This window comes from Acanthochromis polyacanthus, chromosome 10, assembly GCF_021347895.1.
Source record: "Acanthochromis polyacanthus isolate Apoly-LR-REF ecotype Palm Island chromosome 10, KAUST_Apoly_ChrSc, whole genome shotgun sequence".
Lineage (NCBI taxonomy): Eukaryota > Metazoa > Chordata > Actinopteri > Pomacentridae > Acanthochromis > Acanthochromis polyacanthus.
In genome coordinates, this window is record NC_067122.1 from 15446906 (window position 1) to 15471719 (window position 24814).

The following is a 24814-nucleotide window of genomic DNA, read 5'->3' on the forward strand; positions in this document are numbered from 1 at the left end:
GCCACATACAAGAGTGTGAAACTACAGGCTACACAGGCTCCCTATTTCTTCTGTCCTCTAAGCAGCTGACCCTTACTTCTCCTCAGACTTCAGAGATGGGGATTGTTGGGGATACTACTTTAGTAAAAAGCCTCAGACCTTGAAGCTCCAATCATACAGTTAAGAAAAAGCTGATTAACAAAGAATGGCATGCCTTGTTTGCCCCCCACGTGCACTGAGCCGTAATATGGATATAATGTATCGGTTATTAAAAGCAAATTGAAATGGAATAATTTTCTGCGTGCATAGGCCGTACTACCACTGCATTTGTGCAATATGTGTGGATGTGTCTCCATTGCATGACCCTGCAGTTCTCCGGTCCCACAGGGGGATTGTGAGTGAATCATAACTAGTGTTGTTGTAAGCCAGAAGGAGGTGGTTAAAAGCCCCTGTGACTGATTGCTGTGTACGGAGTCCTAGACAGTGTGAATATGTTAAACAGCAGAAGCTCTCACAGAACTAAAGCCACGGTATAATATTGATTTAATAAACAGGGCTCAGTTCAGGTTATATGGAAAGCAGTTTAGTTTGCAGAAGAAGCAAAGGACCAAATCGAAAGCAACTCAAGAATGCACATTTTGTACATGATATATTGTACACAGTTGTTCCTCATGAGCCCTGTTTCTAGATTAGCTGTGTCACAAGGCCTCCAATGCCACATTACCTTTCCATCAGCCAGGTAAGGCAGAACAAGTGTAAGATAAGATCATGCAGCATAATGAACAATATACACACATTTATTTGTGTATATAGATAACTCGATAATCACACACAGATACATACACCAGTGTACCCACAGGCAGCCAGCCCGCCAAATCTAATATGAGTCTCTAAATGCCTGTTATCAGAACAACATCCAGTGTCTGTCCTTGCCAGCATCACAACAGGAGTTAGCTGGAGGAGGAAATCAAGTGCAGGAGACGGTCCCTTGCCAAAATGGATGACTGAAGAGTCACATGTGTGAATCATACACGGTGAGTCAGTGGAAGCCCTTTGGTGAAATCTGTCATGGTGGGAAAGCTACAGAGAGACAGTGTTTAGGAGTTGAAAGGCCATAAAAACAAAATCTCTTTTATTCTCTTTCAAATAATCCCTCCTCCGTTACCCAGAACACACCCATTAAATGGGCTCTCATCACAGTGAAGAGGGACATCTGGTATCAAAGAGAAATCAGCGACGTGTGCTGCAGACTTTCTGAAAGTTTGTATTAATAACGCCATGCTAATTATACCCCGTCAAGCAAGAGTAGTCTTAGTCCCAGAATACAGTAAGTGCAGTGATGCTGTCCTACATATCCCTTCCAGTATGACACATCAAGTCAGGGGATGGAATGAGATTAAAGTCATCATCTCAGACACCAGCTGGCTTAAACTGTCTGCTTCTTAATGGAGACACAAAGCAAAGCTCTGAGACTGGCAAAGGAGCACAAGGCCGTGTTTGCTTTTTTTAAGAGTTACTAACTTTGGGCACATTGTCATCTTCAGCAATGGATACTTCCCAAAATGATGATGAAAGCAAAAAATGTATGGTGTCTTGATTTAGAAATGGATAAAAAACAGCCGTGGTGTTGATGAAAGCCTTTTGCCGACTGATTATTTTCTAGGTAGTTGCCATCCTGTAGCAATGATTTGTTTTGGTTATTGCCACTGATCTTCACCATAAACCAGATCTCTGTCCTCAGAATAACCCCATCACTGGTCTCAAGAAAAAACTGTGAATATTATGCAATGAGGTCAAATGTGCAGTGCAGTGAATTGGATGTGAACATTAATGAAGCTCATTTTAGTCTAGCCACACACTCTGGGCTTCTCCTGAAACCGATGCTTGTCCTCAAGGAAGGCACTGGGTGTTTGATTTCCCTGGCAGGAAAGTATGACGCAGTGATGTTTCATGATGCTCCCTGCTGCAGATTGGAGAGACGGGGTCTATGCAAAGAATGCTTCTTCAGCTTTTGTGTATACAGTATAAGATTGAATGATTGTATGTGGATCCTAAATCTATGGCGCCACACTGGATGTTAAAACGATTATGCATATTAACAGAAAAGACTGGAATGTGTGTAAACACGGCAGTGTGATTGCATGGTCTCACATTGGCATGGTTTATTTTAGTATACTTAAAAGCATTAGGTGGAACAGATCGACTAAGCTGGAAATGACACGACAGGAGACATGAGTCAACTGATGGGAGTGGGTGGGTAAATAGGTCATGTTCCCTACCCAACGCAGAGTATCCCACTTTTCACTTTCGTTCCCTGTGCTTGTTAGGGAAGTCGGCACACAGAGAAATCAATGGAAGCCTAATGACAATGGATGGGAGTCGACCAGTGTTTGGAGCATAACAGGTGGGAGGAGCTGTGCAGAGCTGATAGAGAACCCCATGGAGGTATGAAAAGGTAGAACAAAACACAGCAGTAAAGCAGAGATGGTTCTCTGTGTTCTGTAGCGGGCATGTGGTATGAAATGCAACACTATTTGACACTATTACAGAATAGCTAAGACTTATAAAATCATAATGAAGCCTGCAGTCATAATACAACGTTATCTAATGTCTTTGCTTACATTACATCGGAAGTGACTCAGGAACAGAGGTTATACAGACCATCTAACTAAAACAATATAAAATTCTTAGTTTATTTGGGGTGACACTGCAGATACTAACTGACTAATAAATTATCTCCATATTGTTATTTAAATGTTAGTGTGCGGCATTAAACTCCTGCCCTTTCTGCTTGGAAAAAAGTGCCTGAAAACGTTATTCAAGTTCAGCCGTTCTTCACAAAACCCTGCATTGGCACTGTATGTATATTGATGGCAAAGAACATTTCAGTATAATTTGCTTATTTCATGCCTTTAAGTGCAGGCATGACATTGACACATTAACATGTGATGACCAACAGTTGGCTGCTGAGTAGTAATGAATCCATGAGCAGTATGTTGTTAGAAATCAATAAACAGTTCAAATATAGATTAAAAGCACTACAAATGCTGTACTCAAGAACAAACTGAAGCAACATAACATAAGTAATGTGTTTGCCTTTTTGTGTGGCAAGACACGGTTTATTAAACACATATATAATAAGGGAGCTGCAGTCGCACAGCTTTTTTAAAATGTTTTATGAGCAAAAACAGAGGCTATTTTGATTCTACTCTATTTGATTTTTAAAATAGGGTGATTAAAAACATCTTATCTTTATTCTCTCTTCTTACTCTACATTTGAAAGAGTCCTCATGCTGGGGTTCGGACAATGGTTGGGCATTTTCATATTCCGTTGTGAACCATATTGTGCAGAAAAAATAAAAATGCACATTGACCAGCACCTGGACTTTCAGGTGGAATCAGCCATCAGGTGGACTTTCAACTTTAAGAAATTCAGAAACTTCACAAAATCATTTCAGTTCATTGACAACTTCAGCATAAGTAGATGCAAAAACTTGTACTGATTGCAAGCACGAAATAGCCACAAATGGAATGACTTTCAGAGACAATAGCTAATGAAACCTGGATAATTTTTACACTGGAAAGTACAGAGGTGAATAAGGACTCTCTAGCTTGTTGAGGCTGAGTGTTTTCCTTAGCTCCTCCTTCTACCAGGCAGTCAAATCACCCCTTGTGTCATGTAATAGATCAGAGGTCATGCTTTAAAACGATTGAATGATTGCACTGAACCCCTTGCTACCGACTGAAGGATCAGTGCAAATGACTGGAGGACAGATCATATTACTAAAGCTATGGTCCCCAAGCAGCACAGCTGCTGCTGTATTTTGTGTCTGGGGCTCAGTTAGCAACAGTAGCTGCCACAAACATGCAGTCATACTCAACAAGTGAGAAAAAGTTGGTCCAAGTGCTGCTCAGTTTGTCTCAGTACAGCTGTGTCAGATTTATACTGTCTCTAGTCATGACCTGTGAAACGCAGCATCATCCAGGGTCAATGTGTGTGTTCGCAATTGAGGAGATAACATGAGGAGATTAGGACATATTAACCAATGCTTTGGCAGTCAGGAGCACAGATTAGAGCTGGGAGGCTGCGTGACACTGGCCTGTTGTGATGATGGTTTACGTGTCATCATCTGCACCGCTGAAGGACTGCCTCACTGTCTGCCTGATTGCTACCCATTACATCATACTGAACATGCATCACAGCCCTGTGACATCCTACACACACACACACCAACAGAGCAGAACACGTGTGATATTCACCATTACACTGACGAAGTGTCTTCTTATTAAAACACACAAGACACATATAGTAGCCATTTTTTTGTTCACCATTTAGCATCCTGATGCATCATGAAGCTTGAAAACTGAGTCTTTTGGTTTTGTGTTTTTCTAACTATGATTGTGAGAGACTGAGAGAGAAAAGGAGAGACAGCTGTCGATGTATGCTGGCAGGGGCTGATGACATGTGCGATGTCTAATTATCTCTCCAGTCAGTGGATTAGCACGCTAACACTAATGGCTGCCATAAGGCCGTAGGCCCCGACAAACACACACAAACACAGTTGAACAAAACTCAAAAATGTAGATCAGATAAATTCATTCAGGCTATTCTTCTAATAGGAAAATGAGAGATGTGCTGTGTTTTGGGTACTGATAATTAAGGGGCTTGGTGCCATATAATATGGTTTGGAGGGGGAAAAAAACAGGAGAATGAGGTGACAGCAGAATGCACTGAGGTCAGGAGGAAGCTTTTGGGAAGCATTTAGCAGAGAGATCCATGGATGCTGTCTAAGCTGGACAATGCACGCATGACTGCTCATTGGTAGAATTTATAAAATCTGCCTTCACTTGACTCATTGTGTGCATGTATGTGTTTGCATGGCAGCTTACATTCACTAGCAATTTACGGCTGAGGTACAGCACAGCCACACAAATGCAACACCTCTGTGTTGTCGTTTATTCAGCCCAGTGCACCGGCCTGTCCCGCTTGATTGCTTGTATGCGTGCTGTAAAATTAGATTTCAGTCTATGATAATGACTCGCGGGCCTCCAGTTCTTGGCATACTGATTCAAGGCACCCGACTGAGGATGTGTGTTTTGTATGCGCGGCAGGGAAGGTGAGGAAGAACGAGGCCATGTGCGACACAGGCGCTCTACACCTTGATGGAGCTTGTTAAAGTAAAGGGCACGTCACGCCATACAGGCCAATTGAGTTACTTGTATCAGGAGTCATACAAAAAACAGCCACAGAAGGTAATGGAGAAGCACTGTACACCTTAGTGAACAGAAAATCATGCTGGAGGGAGCTGGAGAAGAGAAGAGGACAACCAACTGGAGAAGAAAAGGCTTTTTCAGACACTGCGAAACTTTTATTTTTATTATCTAACTGTTTATTATCTAACTTATTTTACAAAGACTTTGACAGTTACGATGTTTTAGGAGGCTGCTCTGCATTATTTAGTGCACCACTGAAGCTTTTATTGTGAAAAATTAGCTTTTCCTGTTTGAAATCTATCTTTTTTGACATATAGTTCATTTAAAAATGGGATGAATTCATGCTGTGATACTTATGCAAACCCTGATTTCAAAGAGCTATGGAGGGTTAAGCAAACAATCACATATGAATCACAAGCAGAGGTGCAAAATGCCAACGCAAACAGGCAATATGATATATTATCATAATCACTGAATATATAACTTGGCTCTTTTAGCTGTTTTCCTTTTTCTGTAGTTGCTGTTGCAAAGTTGAGGAGGAGATTGCAGAGCATACACATCACTGAGTCGGCATTAAATTAGATAAGGCAACTGTGGAATACCCTGGACACTTTCCAGACGTTTAACCACCATTGAAAAGGAAGTAAACAAAAATCTGTCTCTTGTGCAGCACATAAAAATACAACCCAAAAAGGGAGACAGGAGTGGGAAAGAAAGAATGTCTGGCTGGCACAGCATTTAACACTACTGTTTCAATTCCGATCCCACTCTTGACTAAATGTTCTTGAATGTCAGCTTAGCAACTTTTCTGTAGCATTTGGCAGCATCAGCGTACAGTACACGCTCTGTATGTGGAGGACAGCGCAACTTTTCTAGTTTTTAATCTTGGTTTCGTCTGGCTCCCTGGAGTAGCCAAGTCGTCTCGGGGGCTGGCAGGCGACATGATGGGAAAAATTGGGTGCCTGTTTGAATCCGAGCCAACATTAGCCTTGGCTGGCAGGGCGGCACATTACTTGGTTTCCCCTGAGATGAAAATGTAAGGGTTTTACATAACCCTGCCAGCTCCCAAGATGACCCTCCAACTGTCTGCATGTGTCAGAGCCAAGCTGGCTTCGCCCACGTGGTGGTCAGACAGTTCTGGTGTTGCCTGCACAGAAATCAGGAGCTCTAAGGAGCGTTTAAAATGTTAAATGGTCACAGTGGAGTTATTAGTGTCTTTCTGACAGTTATTGGTGTCATTAGGGCTCCACAAGTGAGTTCACTCACTGTTTCATACCAGCTAGCACAGGGATTCCAGTGGGATCTGGTTTGATGAATATTTTTTATCAACCACCATTCTCGTTGGAACAGATCCAACAAACATGGCTCAACTGTCAGTAATTACTGAATACAGTAGTAAGGAAACTGTGACAATGTAGTTGTGTTACTCAGGATTCAGTCTATTGTCTGAACTGGGGAGCAGTGACAGACTAATGATGGACTTTTGATGCAGATGGAGAAAAACTACATTTTTTGGCCAACACACATAATGTCAACAAACACAGGACTCCTTAAATCTGGCTACTACTACTGTTTCTTTTTTTGTGAGTAGGACATCTCAGTTTAAAAAATGAGACATTATGGTTCCTCTGCTGAGCAAACTAAGCAATAGTGATGCAGAATATAACTGATCTCAATCAGATCTTTGCTATTCCTATGACTGACCTATAGAAAAGTGCCTGGATGAGGTCTTGTTTCTAATACGCATCAACAGGATGCAGAAAATTTGCTAAAACAAGCAACTTAATGCCATCAAAATAAATCAGAAAATAGTTGAATTTCTGATATATATTTTTTTGATTGCTGCTTTTTGTCTCACAATTAAGTGCACAGAATACACATCCATTTTGTTTAAGCCTCAAGAGTAAACACTAAAGGAAATGAAGAGGGGGCAGTCTCTGCCAGTGAATGTCTGTGTTGTGACTTGGGAAGAGGAACAAGCTGTTGAATAACTAGCAGTGGCATGCTGCAGTGTTGGCAGAGGACCAAATACAGTACACAGTATAGTGTGGAGCCTATTGACGAGGACTGGTGTCATGTGAGCTACCAGACAGTAGTGGGGAAATATTGGTAAAGTAAAGCCAGAAAGTTAAACCTCCAAGATTTCCATGTAACCATTTTTTATTAAATGTACACTGAATGTTTCTTTTCTCCCAAACAAGCCAATATGCGGGTCTACTTGTATTTTTTGTCTTTCTCTAGAAATATTAATATTAAAAAAAAGGTTTGCAATTTGTAATGGCTTCCGACTGGTCTGGCAGCACCTGTCACTCGGTCAGAATCAGCACCTGAAAGTGGCATACAATTCTATAACTATGCTGCTGAGAAAAATTGACCTTCAGATACACTTAATCCCAATGGAATTAGGGATGCATGAATACAGCAACTAAATTCCGATTATTTAGTTTGATTTGTTTGTCCACTATTGAGCAACACATTGACGTTCTCCATTCTGGAGCTGTTAAAGAAATGATTAATGATGCGATGTTAAATTCACAAACCGAGATCTGGCCTGTTTATTATTTAAAGTATTAAGACAAGCATTTGGAAAGAGGGCTGGGTATGAGGGCAGGTGTTGTGGATAAGCTATAAGGACACCAAAGTAGCTAAAAGATGCCAGAACTGAAACTTTCACCAACCAGGAGTCATTGCAAGTGAGGGTATAAATAGAAAGAATATGATTTTATGCTTCTTGAAAACAGGATGCAGCTCTTTTTTTTTAACCGTTAATGCATTACTTCAGTCTCTTCTTCTCCCCAGTAAGTGACAGTAATGTGTGTATACCTGTAATCTGCATCCTGGCAGCTGTCAGGAGCCACTTTGCTAGCCTCCTATTAATGTTGTGCTGACTCAGCAGTGTGCCTCATTACCCCAATTAAATAGCTTAACGTTTGTTTACTCTGGGGAAAAGTTACACGCTGCTTGTGTCACAGTTACTTTACCCTGACTTCTCCACTGATTGTTTAGCTCAGATTTAGAACCAGACTGTAGTTGTATGAGGACTTTTACCGAATAAAAACAATACAACAAGTCCATTAGTGGCATAAGCTGGGATTTTAGTGTCAAGCTGGGTGAAGGTCCGTCAGGTCTGAGTCAGGCAGTGGGAGTGATGGAGACTATCTACATCAGGAAAGCTGCTAATGTGAACATGAGGGATAAAATACACGGGCTGCGATGTGGAATATAGAACAACATGTTCCATGTAAGCATGTTTTTGTTGCCTGGGGTGTTATAAATATGATTATATTGATGTAATGAATTAACATTTAGCGAGTGTTTTTTTTTAAATTAAAAGTAGCCTGAAAAGAAGCAATGAGAAAATATAACATATAATATAGTCTGGTTAAAGATGCATTCTGCTCTCTTCCGCTTTTCCTCCCAGTCTCTGCAGCCTTCTTAAGTGACAAGCTGTATGCAAATGATGGAAAAATCGTGATAAGGGAGATCATTTGCTGCATGTACTATATTTATGAGAGCGCTGTGCAGTTTATGGAGAGCATTTGACAGTTCGGGTTCATTTAAGAGAGATTTTTTTCAAATATATGACGCTACAAGTTCAAAATAATCTTTCTCACACTGTGGCTAGCACGGTGCAGATCTACAGTATTTGTAGTATGACATGGTGCGTATACATGTAGTATGCAGGACATGTAAATTCAGTCATACCGGACCAGTGCACTATATTTCTGAACAGCACACTCTCAGTCGCTGGCTCCTTTATATCACTTTGTGTGGCTGTTGCTAAATTTGCCATGAGGAGAGGACCCGAGGTGTGCAGGCAAATAAGGGAGAAGTGTTAATTAAATAGACAATGATGGAATGTAATAAGCCAGGCAACTTGACTCTGCTTCATTTCTCTGTCGGTCTCCAGAGTAGTTTCTTGTTAATGTTGTCATGCACACCCACTCCTGCTGTTTGCTCCTGCTTTTAGTTTAAGCCTCAGAGGAGTCAGAAATGAACACTGACTCAGCATTTCTGTCCAAATCTGAGAAAATATGGAAATGGAAATATGTGCTTCTGTTGACTTATGCAGTAAGCTGCTAACTACTTTGTGCTTACAGATGGAAATATGTCTCACACCAATAGAACATGCATTCTGCTTCTCGTTAGCATTTTGTAATAGACTTTGCTCCAACACTTTAATATAAATTTGCAATGTAGAATAAAACTCCTTCATACATGTGGGATTAGTCAGATTGGTCTTATTGTGGCTTTAATTTGCATTCATCTTGTTGTTGTCTGCTAAAAGAAATAAAAGTTTATACTTCAGGTGCACTCTCTGTCCATCTGGACTTAACTAAAGACACAAGCAGAAGTTTTATATAATGCAAAACTTCACACTCATGCTCTTACAGATGACCTGAGTGGTCAGGTAAGCACAGCAGAACGTACAGTGCTGATGTGACATTGACACTTTCTTGCTAGCCTGCTCTCTCTAGGCACCAAATCACATTATCATACACATGATTTATTCATGCATAGGCTATTTATGTATCGACTTAGACAAACAGAGTTGTTGCTTTCGTGCAGAACGACAGACGGCAGGGGAAAGAAAGAAAACTAAACTAGCTACTGTTGCAGTATGAATGCATCCTGTGGCTACATGTTTTGTGTCTTGTCAACATTGCAGAAAATGTGCAGGAACCGGCGACACACCACAACAGGATGCTTTGGTATAAGCAGCAACACTATCCTCCTGAAATGTAATTGCACCGTGTCAACTTTGCGGTGAGTCACGGCCATGCATTTTACTTTGGATGTGGAAAATTAATGGTGCTACTACTCATTCCTCTTGCACCTCTACTTACATTTTCTTGGCTGAGTGGACAAGAGATGAATTATTTTGTCAATAAGGCTGAAACAGATTAGATAGTGGCCTGAATGCTGAGCAACACAGGTGCAGGACCTCATTCTGTCTCTATGTGACGCATCACATTACTGATTTAGCTACTTTCTTTCTGAGCTCACTGTTGGTTAACAACAAAATAAGCTAATCGGCGGATAAAATTAGCTGAAGTTCAAATATCTACAATAAAAGGATAGAAACTAAACGCTGCCCAAAGGGTCAGAAGTCAACATAACAGGTTATTGTGTAACAAAATTGTGAGTCATATGTGATTTGCAGATGAAGGATCGAACAAAAAACTATGACCTGAGCCTTTTAAGGAAATGTTCTCAATATTCAAGTCATATTTTAAACAATGTTGACTTTCAAATAGGCGTTTAAACTAGCTGAGCTTGATGTAATTAACCTAACTGTTAATAGTGGTCATTAACAGGATGTTTCCAACAAAATTCTGTGCAAAATTCGTCATGATCTGAAACTAATGTGATGTTCAACCATGCGATTCAATTAAATCAAGTAGATATCTTATTTTCTTAAGTTCTTTTTATGTTTCTATCTGTCTGTTACAGATCAAGAAAGAAAAAAAAATGTTGTGTTCTTGTAATTTTATATGGGAAGGAGTGCAACTTTGGGAGATACCCAGATGAGTTGACAGACTGCTGAGGCCTCGTATTAGCTTCAGATAAACCTTCAAATATATTTTTCCACAGAGCGATTTTATTTCTGCAATGCAGTCAAATTTCTAAGTGGTTTAGCATTTTAAAACTCCTGTAATCTAAACCCAGTTACTGTGAGACAAACTTCCTCTTGTGTCTGCCACGAAAGCCTTCAAGTCAGTGCAGAGGAGGTCAAGATATCTGAAATTGAAAGTGAGGATTCAAATTTAAGGCTACAAGTGCACAATATAGCTTAATTCAAGTAGAAATATTCCCCTGAGTATATCTCCTCTAAATATCAGACATCCTACATAAGCCTTCTGTTTCTGTGTTTACATCTCTATAAGAATAGTTGTCTGTCTGTGTAGCCTGGAACTATAAACACAAAGTCTTGCAGCCGTTTGAATTATAGATGGATATTTACACAGATCTGCCTCCCAGGCACTGCCTTTTGTTTCTGCTAAAGAGAAATAGAACAGAGCCAAAGACAGAAACATAAGCAGAGGAAACTGAGAGGAGGATTTGAGAATGAAGAGAAAAATGAATCAGGAAGTAGTGAGACAGACTATGCCAGAAAGCAAACTGTGGGATTGACAGCAGGTAGACACAGGCTTGAGGATGGAGGAAACGTCCGAAGCTCTTGGCCTGAGGTGAACATGTGTCTTTATGCTCCCTGCAGCTCAGCAGAGATGAACTGATATGATTTGAACTCATCCTCCGAGGTGCTACAGTCTATCCACGTGCTGCCGACGTGTTACTCTGTCAAGCATATCTCTGGACATGTGAAACCAATATCTGGCTCTCTGTATCGGCCTCTTCAGTGCAGCACTGGGATCAGAAGAATTAGAGATTTAGGAGGCTGCTGTCTCTTTCAAAGCTGCTTAATGGAGCTCAGTGTTCATACCTTTCAGAACAGGTGTCAACAATCCACCAACTGCACATCCACTCCAGCTTCTCAGTGACACTTTTGTTTTCACTACTTAGTGTAACAGCCACCATTAATCTGTCCCTGCTGTAATCTCACCATATGGGGAAAACAGACAACCAACCCATTTCTGACTTCCAAGCTCCGTTGAACTAGCCTAGCCGCGCTAGACAACCCACGGCAACGAATTTAATTCTCTGCCAGGGTCGGTCTAGTTACCCTCGGTAAGCCTCGAGGTTGGATGCTCCTAAAACTGGCCGACGAATCACCATGAAGTGTAGAGTCAGAAGGCGGGCGTAACGAAGTGACGACAGAGGCGCGACGATTCTGACAGAAACAACCGGAAACAACTAGCCTAGCCGCGCTAGACAACCCACGGCAATTAATTTAATTCTCTTTCAGGGTCGACAACAGTTGTTGAGCTCCATTAGCACCGACTCTGAATAATCTTTCTGTTAACATGTCTGTAACATACTTGAGCTTCCCCCATTGACTGTATAAATAAGGCTTCACCGAACTCCCGCATCCTCTGATTTCCGGCACTCTAGGAACTACGTCAGCCTATTTGTTGCGCTGATTGGTTGTATACCTACCCAATTGCTGCAGAGTGATTTGAAAGACAACCTTTTAGCCCGCCTCCCTCCCTGTCGAGAGTTCCTAGATCCTTGCGTCTTCAGACCTGGGTCTAGCGCAGCTAGGCTACCATTGAACTATTTTTATAGCAAACTATTCTAGAATCAGTGAAAATCATTAGTAGGTGCAACACAAAGGAGTTGGAATGTTGTTGCCATGGTAACAGAGTGACAAAGCCAACATTCCCGCTTAAATCTCTCAAAGTATGCAAACTTACATCAACAAAGGCACCACTTTTTCGAAGTTTTCTGAGGTATATGCAAATATATCACCGTCTCCCCGAGTGTGTTAGTTTTTTAATGTGTTTGTTACTCCTTGTGGCAACTATATTAACAGACCATTCGACACTGTGTGTCTGTGTTTCCTGCTCCACAAAGGCTCTAATACAGTTTCCATTTGCATCAGCATTAATGACATCTTCATGAAGCACTTACGTAACAGCTGTAGTCTCCCCTCCTTCCTTTGTAAATTCAGTCACGTCCAACTGGAGCTGCAGACAAACTGAATAATACATCTGTACTTCTCTAGCCAGACCTCTGCTAGTATACCACTGCTTTATCTCACTCTCCCTCCCTCTCTTTCCTCACAAGGGCAAGTACATGTGCTCGACTCCTTCAGCGGGTGAAAAGAAAACTATCAACAGGTTAACTCACATCTAAGAGCAGGGAAACTTTCAGATACAGCAGAAGACAGACCAAAACATTGCAGAAAACATATCAGTAGTGAGAGAGTTCATCTCTTACCTATCAGGAAGTCTGCAAAGGAAAGCAATATCTACAATCTTAGCACTCTATTGCGGGACAGATGATAAATGAGGTTGTCAAAGAGCCTGAGTGCCAGACAGAGCAGGGTATGGTAGCATGCTTGGAGTACAAAAGTTTTCTATTTTTTCATTTTACTGCATGTCTTAAGTGGACAAAGGCCACTAGCATAAACAGTATGCAGCTATATTTTCATGCTGCTGCAACCACTAAAGCGGGAGAAGGAAACATAGGTGGGGGGAAGGTGAAGGAGGGAAACTAATATTAGGTAGGGAGAGAAGGAAGGAGATAAGGAAGGAATTAAGCAGTGGGCAGGCTGCAGCCACCAAGACCAGAGAGCCACAGGCAGAAGCAGAGGAAGCAAAGGGAACAGGACGGGGTTTGCTGACTTGCAATCTGGAGCTGAGCAGATCACTCTTTAGTCATGAATATAATACATAATCTTCTGGACAGGAAGATAAAAGAGTTTTGTCTTTTTTATTCAATGAGGCCAGCTAAGGTGAAAGCACATCCTGAAATTGCCTAGTCATTGAACTCATTAGGGCAGCAGCTGCCGCCATCTATAACCCCTTTTCTTTTTGCGCTTTGTTTTGGTCTGTGCATGCGCCTCAGGGTGGCAATGACCGAGTTAATGGTTCGGGGTAGGGAGGGGTGGGCAGGAGCTACAGATGCTATGCTCCTCAGTTCAACATGAGGGGTATGCAGGCAGACACGCACACACACAGTCACACAGTCATACAAACACACTGCTCTGGACTAAGCCCATGGAGAGACGCCGTCCTACCCGTTCTTTGCAGGGAAGCATTCCCCAGTCCTGCACCATGCTCACACACACAAGCACTCACACTTGCATTCGTGCACTGACACACACATGCTGGAAAGGGGCAGAAGCATACCAGATGCTCTCTAAAAATGGGACAGGAATGAAAGAGAACTTAGTTCGGAGGGGCGGAGAACTATCAGTTCACACAGAATATGAGAGAGGGGGGAAAACAAGACGAGAGTGGGCAGGGAGAGATGAGGAGCATCAGCAAATCAAAACAAGGAGGGGGTGCGAACAAACCTTCGGGCTCTGCGCTCTCTTTGTGGACAGCTTGCTTCAGCGGGCAGCAGAAGATTTCGTGACACTTAGCACGAAAGGGGGACCCTTTACTCCTTATATCCGCAGAGTGGATGGAGTCCTGCCGTAACATAATGTACTCCTGGGTACCTGGGGCAGCGTCATCCTGGACTGCGGTGGTGCCATAACAGAATGAACTGGGGTTAGAAAGCTCACCACACAGAAAACAAAAGAAAAACAACAACAGCAAAACCACAAGGCTAAAACACGGGCAAATCAAAACACATCAAACATTGGCAACAGCAATAGCTTTAAATAACGGTACTATAGCACATACTGACAGAGAGAGCAGGGAGAGAGAGAGACTAGAGGAGGACCAAAGAGAATAAGAAATAAATAGACAGGCTCAGATCAAGAACACTAAAAACAACTCAAATTAAAGAAAACCAAATTATAAACAGTGGGGGCTCCTTTAAAAATGTCCTTGGAAGCTGAAAAGGAAAAGTGTTAAAATAACACAAAGAAACGATAAAGGGAAAAAAGAACAATTGTTCAACATCGGTGTTATGGCAGGCTTTTAGCAGGCACTAAACCAGGAGATGCTGCACTTAAATGAGGTGATAGTATAGCTGGTAGAGGAGTATAAAGTTGCGGGATTGCAAGGCAGGCGTGCAGTCTTCTACTGAACATTCCAGGTAACTGAAACTCAGGTCAGGTGGTGATTGTGGCTCCTCTGTTCACCACATATCCACCCAGTTTACTGTATGAGTAGGCAAGCAGATGCAAACACATGCACAGGCCTCCAGGTCACACTGGAGCAGGAAAGATTTGCTTTCATGAAGTCATGCTTACTGTAAGCGACGCTAGCTTCTATAACATCGCTCTGCGTTTGTCTATAGGAATTCTGAGATCCTGTGAAAATCCCGGTGTTTCTTTCTGTCTGTATGTGTTGGACCTATTTGCATCTGTCCTCTTCTGGGCACAGTCCCTGCTTGGCTTCGATCATTGACCTATTTTCTCTGTGTTGATGGATTAGCTACAAGCGAATCAGCCCAAATAAACTGTATCTTCTTTTCCTAATGGATTTGAGTGCCATGCCTCTCTCTGACACATTTATGACTTAATGAAAATGACTATAGCGAAGACTGGTAATCAGTGGCCTCTATCAAACCACTACAATGCTTAATCCCTCTTTTATTCATGACATGTGTGACCAACATAATTATTTTCAATTTTCAGTACAATTTAGCTCCCCAGAAATATGCCATCATGAATGATATTAAAAATATACACACAACTCTTTTCCCCATGCATATAGTTATTTATGATGACCTGATATCAACTCCTCTCATGCTCCGATAATATCACAAACTTGTACTGCATGTAAACTTTGGTCTGCCGTATTCAGAGGTCTGAAACATGAATGGAACACAGCGCTGCCTTAGTTTCTACTCCTGGAAAATCACACTAAGCTACTAAATATAAACTAAAACATTACATACACAGACACCTACCACACACTGACTTCAGTGCTGTTGTATTTTTACACAGGGAGCACAGTGTCTTCTTCACATAAAAAAGATCAAGAAGCACACATGCTCTGTCTTTGTGACTAAAACACAAACAAAATACAGTTAAAAAAAAACTGCCAACAAATCGTAGAAGCGTCACAGGGATCCAAGTTAGTATTGCTTTTTCATGTAGATCTAGGAGCTACTGGACACTATGTGTACACACAAATGTATAGAAAAAGCTTGACAGTGACAAATGCTGTTTGGGAATCCATCCATCCGTTCTCTATACACCGCTTTATCCTCACTTGGGTCGCAGGGGTGCTGGAGCCTATCTCAGCTGACTCGGGCGAAGGCAGGGGACACCCTGGACAGGTCGCCAGTCTGTCACAGGGCTACATATACAGACAAACAATCACATTCACACCTACGGGCAATTTAGAGTAATCAATTAACTTCAGCATATTTTTGGACTGTGGGAAGAAGCTGGAGTACCCGGAGAAAACCCATGCATGCACAGAGAGAACATGCAAACTCCACTGTTTGGAAATAAGATATCTTAAAGCAATTATTAACCACTGAAATCCAAAGCCTCCTCTGTCTCTGTTTTATATGTAAAGAAAAAAGACAGGATTGTCAAATTTTCAACTAAAGTTCTGTGAACATGATGTGTGTGACATAACGTTCAGGAAAAATAGCCAAATAAAGCAATAAATCATGATATTAGATTAAAATCAATTTATTTTACATCCTCTTTAAGAATTCAACAAAATTAAAGTATCTGTTTTAATGATATTTGTTTTTTAAAAAAAAAGCTAAAAACTTTACATGAATGATGAAGTCACATGACAACAATTGAGAGATGCTGACTGGGTTTACACAGAGCAAAGATGAACATAGTAAAAATGCACCCAGCAAAATATCAGTTTTATGTAGATTACTTTTCTCCAATATTGGCAATACTTCTGTGAACTTGGAAAAAATTGTAGGTACTGATTCTAGTTAAGCCAGCAAATAATGAAAAAAAAAAGACTTCATGTGTAACTGTGTCAAACTGCAGAAGACATTTCTGAGTTCTCTCTAATCCTAGTGATGGTTGTGCCGTCTTCTGGGAGGTGCAGGACTTTATATTCTAGTTAAAAATGAGCCCACATTGAGTACAACTGTGAGAAGAGCAAATAAATTGGGTTTAGACGTCTAAACATGATCTCAGTCCTCGATGTACCATATGTAAATATATTGTGCAAACATTTTACAGACTTCAGGTGTTTAGATTCTTATCAGACAACACCATCCATCTGAAAGGTCTCAGATTTATTTTGCAGCATAGCAACAACCTGAAACACGGTCTTTTAGTCACAAAGAACACTGAGTTCTACAACAGGTAATTTTCCCCCCACAGAGCCCTGATCTCAATAAGCACTGTGTAATAAAACACTATGTTCCTGTACAATTAAGCTGCACCCTCAATTACATTTTAAGGCAAACACACTTATGGCTCCACCTCCGTAATGAAAGCTTTCTGGCTCTTTTCAGCGTGGAAGTATGGAAGTATGTTGTACTGGCATTTACTTACTACTAGTTTTGGACAAAATATATCTCTTTTAAAACGTAAATGTAAATGAGGTTTAGTTGTATAGGAAGGTGATTTTTCTGAGAAAGGGCTGCAACTCTGTAGAGTCAGTCTGGGATTACATGATGAGACAAGATGCTGTGACAGAATAAATACACTGAAGACCTTTGGCTTCCACGATAACGAAGAACAACCTGCCTCTAAATTACTAAGAAAGCCAACCTCACTCTACTTTTGGTAACTTCTGCACACTACTGTATTTTTTATGAATGAATCTTGGAATAGTTTGACTACACTGACCTACTGAATATCAATCTGACTTGAGTGGGCAGAAAAAGTCAGCAAACTTCTGCTCTTTATTGACAAAAACCAACACATTCACTATTAAAGTAACATTATTCAAAGCTGTCTTGAGAAAACATGGAAAGGGAAAAATATGATTGCTGTCGAAATTCCACCAACATTTTTATCTGTTTCTTAAACATCAAGGTCTGGATGCACCACTCTATCGTTTTGTTATAGGTGAAATAAGAAAGGACGTGACATCGTCGTTTGCTCAAAATACTAATGAGTGGAATTGTTTTGATGCAACATTTGCATGTACGGAAATGAGCACTGTCAATAAAATGGATACTCCACTGAAAAAACCGAGCTGCCTTACCGCACGATCCAAATCCTCTGCAAAACTTGAAATTTTCAGTGTGGAAGGTTGCTTGCCCAGAGGTCAGCATGTATGTTATGATTCTGTAGAACCCAGACCTGAATCTTAAATAACTGAACTTGCAATAGAGAACTGCAGAAGAGACAGATCAGGTGAAAATGATGTTCTTCTGATAAAAAGGCTGAACTTTTTGCACTCTATAACCTCCACAGTGCTTTAGCAGTGCCAGTAATCTGGGCCATAGGTCCTGAAGACAAACTGAAGCCTGAATGCTAATGTGCCAACCAGAAATAGTTTACTATCCTGTATGCTTGTTTGATGCAATCCTCCCTTCCTCCCTCTTGTGTTTACTCCATAAAACACACAAACTATCCCTCACCCGGTGCAATTAATCACCACATGCCTTTTCTCCTACAGGACCTATCAGTATCTCTGTGCTTCTTTCAGACTCCTGGATACTGTAACCTGCTACATTAGCACCCTCCACACCAACAAAAGATCCTGAAAACCCAACACATAATATCCATCGCAATCCCTTGCCAAGGAAACCACAGCAGCACTGAAAGCTTAATGGTGCTTGGGAATGACAGAGACGATGGAAGTTTCCTTCCAGGAATATGACCCCATTCTCTGCTCCTGAGGCACAGAGGTGCTGCTACTGTATTTGATTTAGTGAAATTCAGCTAAGACACTCTGCTCCTCTTAAACTGCACATAAAACAACAAAAAAAACTGTTAACCTGTTCCCATTTCTTTTTTTTCTTTCCAAACAAGCTCAAGAAAGAATGAATACTCTGTTACATCACCGCAGGCGATAAGGCACACTGAAACCACATCTTTGTCAGCAAAGAGTCAAACTTCAAACTGCCTACTGGCATTAACACATTCTGCAGCTGTTTTCTTGGTGTCATCCTCACAACCCTGTCTGCTCCTGTTTAAGTTTTCTTAACCAGGATCGCCGATGAGGTAGAAAATATGAGCCTGTGTGAAATCCAGGAAGAACAGACTCTCGAAAAAAACTTCAACAAATGTCCAATTCCATCCAGTGGAATATAAATGAGCCAGCTAATTGTCAGCTCAATAAAAATGAGTGACAGCGGGGCTACAAGGACAATGACTGGAGAGGGAGGTGGGCACCATCTTTTACAACTTTCATCCTTGCCCTGGCGTTGATGAAGAGCACATACTGGTGCTGAAGGAAGCCTGATGGATGCTGCAGCAGGGCCTGGGACCTCACTCTCTATCAGACCAGCCACTCAGAGTGAGGTGTCAACCAGGTTCATGATAGTTGGTGATCTATAGGCCCTAGTGCTACCACACTGGACCTTCAGCAGACGGCAATAGATGTCCTTGCCTCTCTGACAGGAGTAAATCTCATACTAAGGAGAAATGGGTACAAATAGAGAAGGGGGAGGTGGGGAGTCGGGTGTGTCTTGCTTCGGTTAGTTGCTCACCTATTTAAAGCCTCTTAACAATGACAGGACATGTTTAGGGTTTATGGCAACAGTATGGCAGATGTGCTATCTGTGTGTAGCGTAAAGCAAGTGAGGTGCAACGACCATGCAGTGCTTATGTTCAAATGTGGATGTTTTTTATGGGACAGGAGGAAAGCTAATGTGACAAAGCATCATCAGTGACACCCAGGCTCACAAATACCACCTGCCTCATGTTCAAATGGGGTTCAAGGGCATGTTTAATCAACTGAAGCACTGTCAAGTGCAGAAAAATGAACCACTCTTATGTATGTGGTGCAATTTGCGAAATTTACTCAAGTCACGGCTTTTATACATCAAGAAGGCAGAGCAGATTCATCACAGCCTGACGAATAGCATACTCACGAAATTAGAATCAGAATTAAGCACAGAAACAGGTCTGTAGCCTGAGGTTTGTGTTTCAGAAATAGCCTGGCCTCAATGTGGTTTTACAAGGAGCGGAATCTAGCACATTGTCTTCTGGGATGCCTTCGGTTCAGCGTGGCTCCATCTCAAGAAAGAATAGTTTTATTTTGGTTGTAAGTCACCTTGCAGGCAGCAGAAAAAGTAAGTCGAGTTGAATTTGAGGTTTTCTTTGAAACGCAGAATGAGCTTGCATTTTTAGTCATGCTCTCTCATCCTTCTGAGCTCATTGTTTGTCACTCTCTCTATCTCTCTTTTTCTTTCTCCTACTTATTCTACGTTCTTTCCCGTTTCAACCAGAGCCTTTACGGTCTGATATGGTATGTTTGAGCAAGCGTTGCCACCTTTTGTAATCAACACACTGATTGCTAGATAGCTGCTGCAATGACAATTTAATAAATATGAAACATTAATTTCATTGCCTTCATTTTTGGTTTATCACTCAAATTTTGAATATTGTTTCATTTTGTACTTATATTTTTATATTTAATTATTAATGCCTTTAAAGTGTAAAGAAATGTAAAACAGCAAGCATGTTTTCAAATAAATGCTTGCATGCTTGTGGGTAGTATATTCAAACTTATGTCAGGGTCTAATTCCATTAGTATAAAGAAGGTATGATCCATAAAAGAGCACAAGGGAAACAATTTTCACTAATGTTGGCAATTACTCAAATGCAGCACAATACGGCTCCAGCCCTGCTGAAGCAATTCATTTATGCCAACGCACAGTATGTAAGGAAGCTATGAATCTGCCTCGGAGGGCAGCTGGCTATCTCATTTTATTTATTCATTTAGAAATTAAGTTGTATGGAGTGGCAACATCCTCAATCTCATCTCAGACCTGAAGTACCTCATGGCACCCAGATAAGGGGGGTCCACTGAACTATGACTGAAAAACAGAATTTGATACAGCTCCATCACGAATAAATGTAACCTTTACTCAGATTTTATGTGTTTTCAGGACCTGGGATATACTCAAACATATTGAGGCTGACCTTGGAGGCACATTCAGATTATATAATGGAGGGGGAAATATGGACATGGAGCTCTTCTGAATAGAACCACTCCTACTCTGAATGATTGTCCCATACAGTACAGTATAAGCCCCATCATTAGAGGTTTGGTTGGTGTTTGTGACTACATGTGTCTGCGTGGTGTGCTTGCAGAATCGAGGAATGAGCAGGTAGGGGAGAGCAAGAGTAATACTTTTGCCTGTCAATATGGCATGTCTGCAGAGGTGAATGTTATGAAACTGCTGGTGGTGGCTCAGTGATAGATGCATACAGCACTCATATGAAAAAGTACTGAACCAGCATCAAAGAGTGGCCTTGCAGAGAGCCCATTTCGCCTCATTCTGACAGTATCCTGAGCTTCAGGATTAGTAGTCCACACTCACACTCATGTGAGTCCCCTTGATGAGTCAGAGATATACTGTATGTAGTATGCCATCTGTCTATGAGCATGTTTGTGGAGGGTTGGTCAGGGATGGGATGTACTGTATGTGTACAATGTCACACTGAAAAGAAGTCACTCAGCAGCACTGGAGATCATCCATCCATCCATCCATTCTCTATACACTGCTTTATCCTCACTAGGGTCGCGGGGGTGCTGGAGCCTATCCCAGCTGACTCGGGTGAAGGCAGGGGACACCCTGGACAGGTCGCCAGTCTGTCGCAGGGCTACATATACAGACGGACAATCAGACACACATTCACACCTACGGGCAATTTAGAATAATCAATTAACCTCAGCATATTTTTGGACTGTGGGAGGAAGCCGGAGTGCCCGGAGAAAACCCACGCATGCACAGGGAGAACATGCAAACTCCAGGCAGAAACCGGGGATCTTCTTGCTGCAAGGCGAAAGTGCTAACCACTACGTCACTGTGCAGCCCGACACAGAAAATAACTTTCCATAATAAACTCCAATGATAATATAGAGAGAAACTATATGTTTTTACCAATCAGTTTTCTTTAAAAAAAACAAAAAACTATGCTTCTTGTGATCTATAATCAAATAAAACAAATTGCGCTTCTGACTTTAGAATTGTCTCACCAAATGCAAATGTATATTTGTCATAAAACATTACAACACTGTGAAAATTTTTACATATCCTAGTTATGGTCATAGTGCAGGGTACAGAGTGTCTGGAGCAGGAAGGGTTAAGGGCCTTGCTCAAGGGCCCAAACAACAGCATCATTGGGGTTTGAGCCTCCAGCCTTCGGATCAGTAGCCCAGAGACTAAAGCGTTGAGCCACCATTGCCTCAAATAGAGTTGTTTACGTGAACTTATTATTTAATGTCCACAGGAATACTTGGCTTTCGCTTTTTTCTGAGGTTGTTCTCTTTGTTTTGCTGACGTGATGCAACCGCACTGGAAACTGCTCATCCTTTTATCTGAAGTTCCATTTAGAGGCCTGAATGCTAAATATAAATGAATACAAACTACTCTTGTTTCACCTTTTCACACTGAAAACTGTTTGTAACTGTTAGTAATGGGGCTTTAAATTCCTGCAGTTCATCAGCTGCTTTGAAAATATGCCAAGTTGAGAAAAATAAATATGAAGAGACTATTTGGGTCTAAGCTCGCTCACTCCCTCTGTTTTCCTGGCACACACACACACACACATACATACACACTCACACACACACACACACACACGCGTACACACACACACACACACACACACACACACACACACACACACACACACACACACACACACACACACACACACACACACACACACGACACACACACACACACACACACGACACACTGCCACTTTTTTCCTCTTCTTTTGTCAATATGCTGTTGTGGGTTTTTTAATGGCCGAGTGACAACATCCACCGCACATGCAACAAAACATGCAGACACTTGTGAAGAAGCTTGTTAGCATAAGAACAATGAAAAGCACAATGATTTTCATGGCAGTGAGTCAGACTTAATTGCTGGGACCTACCACGGTAAAATTCTCTTTTATTTTTTATTTATTTAATTGACAGTACGTGGCCACTGCAGGAGAATGAAACGCTGACAAAAGACAAAAACCCATGAAAAGAGCACATGAACATTGCCCACACACACATAAAAATGCACGCATTAGCCTATAAAACATTCTCACACACACACACAACCTCCATCCCTCTCATGAATTCATACGTGTCGTGGATATCGTGTCAACAGACAGGGATCAAACGCTCCTGTTAGTGCAGATAAATGCTAAAGATCCCTTTCAGTGCAATTAACAGCTGACAAGAGCGAATAGGATTGTAAAGCATATACTAGTGCCTGGTGATCATTAGGCCTTTGAGTTTAAGAAGACTGAAACATTGTGGGAGGAGGTTCAAGTGTAATAGGATCAACAAAGCCTGAGCAGTGAGTGACACCAAGTAGCTTATGATATATCATTTATCAAATCCGCTTCAGAGTCACGTATGATTCGTGTGTTCTATTCATGTCGACTCCGTGCTCGCTGCTGAACGTTATACAGTAAGGTTACGAGGATGGAATGACGTGTTCCTTGTCCATCACGCTATGGTTTGAAGGCATTTGAGAACAAATTTTATGATGTTCGGTTCGTCTTCAAGCAGGGATTTTAATAGGAAACATCTGTCGTCTTTTATGCTTAAGACGATTAGCACGTGTGGTGTCAACTGCCTCCTCCACAAAATTATTATGAACTAGTGAACTATATGCTTGAGGCCCCCTTGGATTTGCAAAGATTTACCGAAGGACTGACACTGTTACAGTGGATATAAAACAATCTACATGAAATCATCGTAGTCAATTCTGAACAGTTGGCAGTGTTTTCTATGAAAATCAGATTTACCTTGTTTTCCGGTTAAAACATACATTTTGTGATTAGTAGGCTATGGAGCCTTGTAGTGATTTTAATTTAATGAAAATGGTTGTTTGTAGTGTTACCACCTTTTCATTGCTTCATATTTAAAACCAGAATATTAATTATGTTTACCATTCAGAATGTGAAATCACTGAAACAAAAAAGTGGCTTCTGTTCAATATGACATCCGTAAAACTACTGAACAAAAAAAAAAGGATACCATTAAAGAAACAAGAAAGGAAGTCAGACATTGCTCAGTTTATTATCTGCAAAAGCTGGTTGACTGTATATTGAGGGTGAAGCAGCACATCTTTTACTTAATGCTGAAAAAATGTGTTCTGTATAGGCTTTAATAAAACTCTCAGCAAAAGTATAAAGAATGAACCACAATGGCAAATTGTTGATTCAGTAGTAGATTAGGAAAGATGCTTTGCTGGTATTATGGAGAGCTGGGCTCTACTTTTCTAAAATCCCACTTGATCGCATAGCACACAAGTAAACAGGCTCACAATATGTGACCTTAGCTGACAAAGACGGACTGGGTGAGAGAAAAACAGCCGGCACTGCAGTAGTGTGTAAACCGAAGTTTAAAGTTTGCAAAAGTCACAACTGTGTCCTTCACTGGTCCAGTGGTAATAGTGGCCTTAGAAAAAAATATTCACTGCCAACAAAACGCTGTCGTCTAGCGAGTTGCATAACAGGAGTCAATCTCAGTGCGAGACCTGCAGCTCAGAGCCAGAGAGGCGGTGAGTCCACACTGCTGGATCATGAAGCCCAGCATGACTGTCTGCCAGAGATGCGCAATAAACCCTCTGTAGAACCCGGTCTGTAAGAAACCAGCCATTAGCAGTGGACTAGAATCAGAGTTTCACATCAAATGTTGTTTAATGAATAATTTTAACCCACTTAATGTGTGCTTTCCTCTAACCCCAATAAATAATATTACAAAATGGAAACAGTATACTTGTTTTCTGATGTAGCAGGACAGCAGCAACAGTCCACAACTCGACTCTCTGTGTACTTACTCAGTGCACGGCTCACTAAGTGCACAGGCCAATTTTACTTCCATCCGTTGCTGAGAGTTAATGTGGGGTCAGCACATCCTACTTGAGCTGCTTAGGAACCTCTGTCCTCTCTGACACTGAACATGTAACACAATCCTTCTCTCTATACATCCTCCTCTTTCACATATCGGCCTGATTTCACGAAGCACCG

At 41.3% G+C, this 24814-nt stretch overlaps 1 protein-coding gene across 2 annotated transcripts in view; it reads right to left on the minus strand.

Annotated features, from left to right (window-relative positions):
* fgf13a (fibroblast growth factor 13a) overlaps positions 1-24814 on the minus strand; it is a 101148-nt gene that overhangs the window by 39891 nt on the left and 36443 nt on the right. The window contains exon 3 of one of the 2 annotated variants that reach the window (XM_051954563.1): positions 14117-14284. The exons of the other annotated variant lie outside the window; for it this stretch is intronic. Coding sequence (XP_051810523.1) covers positions 14117-14284 — 168 coding nt within the window. The remainder of the gene's footprint in view (positions 1-14116; positions 14285-24814) is intronic. 2 annotated transcript variants of the gene reach the window in all.